The 1357-nt window shown below is 33.7% G+C and overlaps 1 protein-coding gene across 1 annotated transcript in view; it reads left to right on the plus strand.

The window, feature by feature from the left end:
* The window catches only part of LOC104702827 (probable amino-acid acetyltransferase NAGS1, chloroplastic), a 3171-nt gene continuing 2638 nt past the window's right edge, over positions 825-1357 (plus strand). The window contains exon 1 of the mRNA XM_010418749.2: positions 825-1275. Coding sequence (XP_010417051.1) covers positions 838-1275 — 438 coding nt within the window. The 5' untranslated portion in view covers positions 825-837. The remainder of the gene's footprint in view (positions 1276-1357) is intronic.

The raw sequence follows: 1357 nt of genomic DNA on the forward strand, positions 1-1357 counted from the left end.
ATCTAATCATCTCGATCGCTTTCAAATAGACACCCATTACCACAATAATTAAGTAAAGAACCATCCAAATTGAATCCCACATCGCTCTCATCATACATTATCTCATAAAAATCTCATTTTTCATATCCCTTTATTTTTGTCTAATCACTAATTTTTTATTTATTGATTTATTACAAGAGTCTACGAACTAGACAAAAAAAAAGAGAATCCAACTTTTTTTCGGTACCAAGTCATCACATCTATCATTTTCTTTTGATATTTCTACAAAAAAAAAAATGGCGTATTGCATATCCCGACCACCGTGGGTTGGCTCACTCATCTGCGGCGAGGTTTTGGAAAACTCTGGTTTGCGATGTAAAAAAAAAACGCGGCGAAACGCTGAGGTTTTTGTTTTTTTACATACAATCTAACGTAATATCTAACTAAAAAGTAATCCTACAAACAATTAAAAAGAATAATGAAAAGATACACTAGGTCACTAGCAGAAATGATTAAAAAAAAACAGTAGAAAAATGATCAAAAACATCACATACGATTGATTTGTACATAGAATTAAAAAAAAATCAAAAACAAACAAATCTTCACAAAAAAAAATTTATAAAATGGAAGAGATATAATAATGCATGTCACATAATAGGCAAAAATTATATGTTTGATCAATAATTCAAGTGATGTTATTTAAAAAAAAAAAAAATTAACAAGTCAAGTGAGAAAAAACAAAAACTTATAATGTGCATGCTACAGTTACTACCGGTTCAGAAGTATAAAAAACAAACCGGTTTTAACCATTTTCAATCCGTTCAATAACCGAGATTAATGCACCTGTCCACGTTTTTGATGATTCCTTCCGAAACCTTTTCTTCTTCGTCTTCTTCGTCTTCTTCCTCCACCGATCAATCCACCATTGATTCTGTAAAAATTTCATATTTAAAAATGACGGAGCGAGGAGCTATGGTGGTATCATCTTCAACCTCTTACCTTCCTTTCCGATGTGCTCAACAAACAAGAAAGGATTTTGCTTTCTTCGCCCCGAGTAGGAAGAAGCTAAACACTAATCGTCAATTGGTAAAGCTTCCGTTTTCTCCGGCAGTAACGGCGGCGAAATGCAATATGTTTGATTACGCGGAAACTGGTGAGAGTTTCGTCGGTGATAAGCAGTTCGTGCGGTGGTTTCGTGAAGCTTGGCCTTATCTATGGGCTCATCGTGGCTGTACCTTTGTTGTTACTATCTCCGGAGATGTCTCAGACGGCCCTTATTGTGATCTCGTTTTAAAGGCACCTACTTGTTTCTTTTTTCTCCTTTTCAAGTTCTTTTTTTTTTTTTTTTTTTTTTTTTTTTTTTTTTTTTTTTTTTCCC

This window comes from Camelina sativa, chromosome 7 (genome assembly GCF_000633955.1).
Source record: "Camelina sativa cultivar DH55 chromosome 7, Cs, whole genome shotgun sequence".
Taxonomy (NCBI): Eukaryota; Viridiplantae; Streptophyta; class Magnoliopsida; order Brassicales; family Brassicaceae; genus Camelina; species Camelina sativa.